This window comes from Perognathus longimembris, chromosome 27 (genome assembly GCF_023159225.1).
Source record: "Perognathus longimembris pacificus isolate PPM17 chromosome 27, ASM2315922v1, whole genome shotgun sequence".
In the NCBI taxonomy this organism is placed as follows: Eukaryota; Metazoa; Chordata; class Mammalia; order Rodentia; family Heteromyidae; genus Perognathus; species Perognathus longimembris.
In genome coordinates, this window is record NC_063187.1 from 4,507,415 (window position 1) to 4,510,334 (window position 2,920).

A 2,920-nucleotide genomic window follows, 5' to 3' on the forward strand; every position below is an offset into this window, starting at 1 on the left:
GGTGCTCACGGTGATGGTGCGGAGAAGGTCTAGGCCTTCGCAGGTGCTACTGCGGCAGTCCCCCGAGTTTTGGATGAGCCCGTCGGAGTAGATGAACGAGGCGTTCACGACCACACGGATGCCTGGGGCGGGGGTGGGGAGGAGGGAGGGGAGGAGACTCAGGGTGGGGGGTGGGGGTCTGGGGTGTCCTGGGGGACTGATCTCCAATGGAACCCCCCCTCAAAAAAAAAACCCCACCAAAAAACAAAAGTCAGGAGTGGAGCTGTGGTTCAAGCGGGAGAGCGCCAGCCTTGAGCACGACACAACAACTCCAGGCCCCGAGTTCGAGCCCCAGGACCGGCACCCAAGCGAAACAAACCCAAGCAGCTAAAGGAGGGACGCAGAAGAGGCAGGCCGGTGGCTAGAAACCATCACCACGGCTTTCTTCCCTCTCTGCATGTCATCGCGCCTGATACAGATTGTTTAAATCTATATAATATTACAATTACATACTATCTACTATACATTATACATAATACATATATTATATATAATATTATATATATATTTAAAAGACACCCCAGAGCCCCCGGCACACCTGCTTGAGGGTAATAAAAGCCGAGGAACAAAACGGCGGGGAGATAACCGAGGAAGTGAAGCGCAAACCCGCAGGGTCGCGAGGCCCGAGGCGTCCTGAGCCCTGGTGCGTTTTCACCGCGCTTAGCTGTGCCTGGCTCTGCCCGCCGGGGGTGGGGGTGGGGGAGCCCGGGAGGGGGGGGCTGGGACCCCTGCGTGGGGTTCTTTCTCTTTCCTTAGGGTTGGGGTAACAGGGGACCCCCAATCCTCTCCCCCAGACCTCCTTGGAGAGGGGAGCCCCGTGGAGGGGGCGGGGTGGGGAAGCCCAGGCAGTGTCCAGGGGCTTTCTGGAGGGGCCCCCCCCTCCCCGTCCCCCCCCTCTTGGGGCACGGGGGTGGGGGGTGGGGAGGAAGATGCCCCCCCTCCCCCCTCCCCGCTGGTGCTCACCGGCCTGCTGTAGGCGCGTCCGCACGATGTCCAGGCCCAGGTTCACGGCGGCCTCCAGGTTGCCGTGGGACTCGGGGAAGGCCGAGTTGTTCATCATCAGCACGCTCAGCTGGTAGCTGCCATTGTCGCAGTTCCGGCTCACCTGGGAGGCCCAGAAGGCCAGGCCCGGCTGCGGGAACAGCCAGCAGCAGCAGCAGCAGCACAGCAGGGCCGGGATGGAGCCAGCGGGTGCCATGGCCGGGTCACCCCACCACCATGTCCCGCAGATCCCCGGTTTGGAGGGGATCCGGGGAAGTTCCCCCCCCCCCGCCTCCCTCACCACCACCCCCCCGCCCTTGGACAGCCTGTCGCCTCCGGAGCCCCCCACGATCTGCGCTGTCCACACCCCACCAGATGGCACGGGGCCCGGCCCGCCAGCAATCCACGGAAGCAAAGTTCACCCGGTGTGTTTGTGCAGAGGAAGGTCAGGGCTATAAAGAGAGAGGTCGCCCCAGCCGCGCCCCATAAAAGATGGTGACAGATGACTGGAGGGTGTGGGTGGGGGGGGGGGGGAAGCAGGGCCAGCGTGTGTTTTGCATGAGACATCCTGGAACATGGAACATGGCGGGTGGGTGGGGTGGGGGCTTCTGGAAAACACGGGTATGACCAGTCCATCATAACCCGGGCATCACCCTAGAACTTTCCGGGGAGGATGGATTCATGATCAAACACTGCCGTCCACAGTGGGAAACATGAGGAGGAGATGTTGGGGGGGGGGGGTGTCTCTTGGTGGTGTCCCAAGAATGTTCTAGAAGGCCAGCCAGGCAGAAGCTGAAGGGTGAAGGAGAGGCGGGCCTGCTGGGTCAGGGAGTGGGAAGGCACGAGGCCTTGTCGGAGATAATCTGGGCAGAGGGCAGCACCGGGAGTCTAGTCGAGATAGAAGATTCCAGAAGAGTGGATGGGGCGGGGCCCTGGAGTTGTCAGCAGGTGAGCAGCAGTCGTCTCCCAAGTCAGGAGACAAAGAGACATCCGTCCGTCCGTCCGTCCATCCGGGGAGCGGATGGGTTTGGAAAAGATCACTTAGGCTACCAGGGAAGGAATGTTCTGGAAAGAGCCAGGCGAGGGGCAGACTGTCTCTGTGGGACAAGTGAGTGGAGGGGTGGGTGGGAGGGGGGCAGACGTGAGAGGTAAGAGGGATGGGACCATGCCCAGCCACTCAGGAGGCTGGGACCTGAGGATCGTGGTTCAAAGCCAGCCTAGACAGGAAAGCACATGAGACTCTGATCTCCAAGGAACCACCAGAAAACCAGAAGTGGCGCTGTGGCTCACGCGGTAGAGCGCCAGCCTTGAGCACAAAGTGCTCAAGACAGTGCCCAGGCCCCGAGTTCAAGCCCCACGACCAACCCGACGAATAAAACAAAACACAAACCGATCGGTTGATCTACCACGCATGCCTGGATCTCTTTTGTGCCTGTTCTGGGTTTGCCTCGGCCGTTTTATTGAACACCGACTGGGAAGTCAGCAGGCGAACGGTCTTGTTTGATCTTCCCAACTGTAGCTCAGAGGATTTAAACCTTCTTTTTTTATTTTTTATTATCCTATATCCTTGCTTTATGGCGGAAGGAAACTCTTTAGACAGAAGATCCCATGAGCAGTATATGGGTGGGGGGGGCGGAGTCTGTATTGGGAGTTCTGGAACATTCTAAAGATCAGCCCTCTTCCACTCAGACCCAAGTGGCTGAGTCTGGGGTCTGGAGTTGGCGTGGGGGGGGGGGCGGGTGGGATGGGGGGTGACCGGGAATGAGAGAGAGAGAGTTCGCAGAGGGACAGGAGGAAGTGTGGGAGGGAGAGAGAGAGAGAGAGAGAGAGAGAGAGAGAGAGAGAGAAGAACCATAAATACATAAATGAGTTATAAAAAGATAGCAGACATTCAAGACAG

The 2,920-nt window shown here is 59.1% G+C and overlaps 1 protein-coding gene across 1 annotated transcript in view; it reads right to left on the reverse strand.

The window, feature by feature from the left end:
• The window catches only part of Gucy2c (guanylate cyclase 2C), a 23,862-nt gene extending 22,625 nt beyond the window's left edge, over positions 1-1,237 (reverse strand). The window contains 2 exon segments of the mRNA XM_048335049.1: positions 10-122; positions 1,003-1,237. Coding sequence (XP_048191006.1) covers positions 10-122; positions 1,003-1,237 — 348 coding nt within the window.
• Between the last annotated feature and the right edge of the window lie 1,683 nt (positions 1,238-2,920).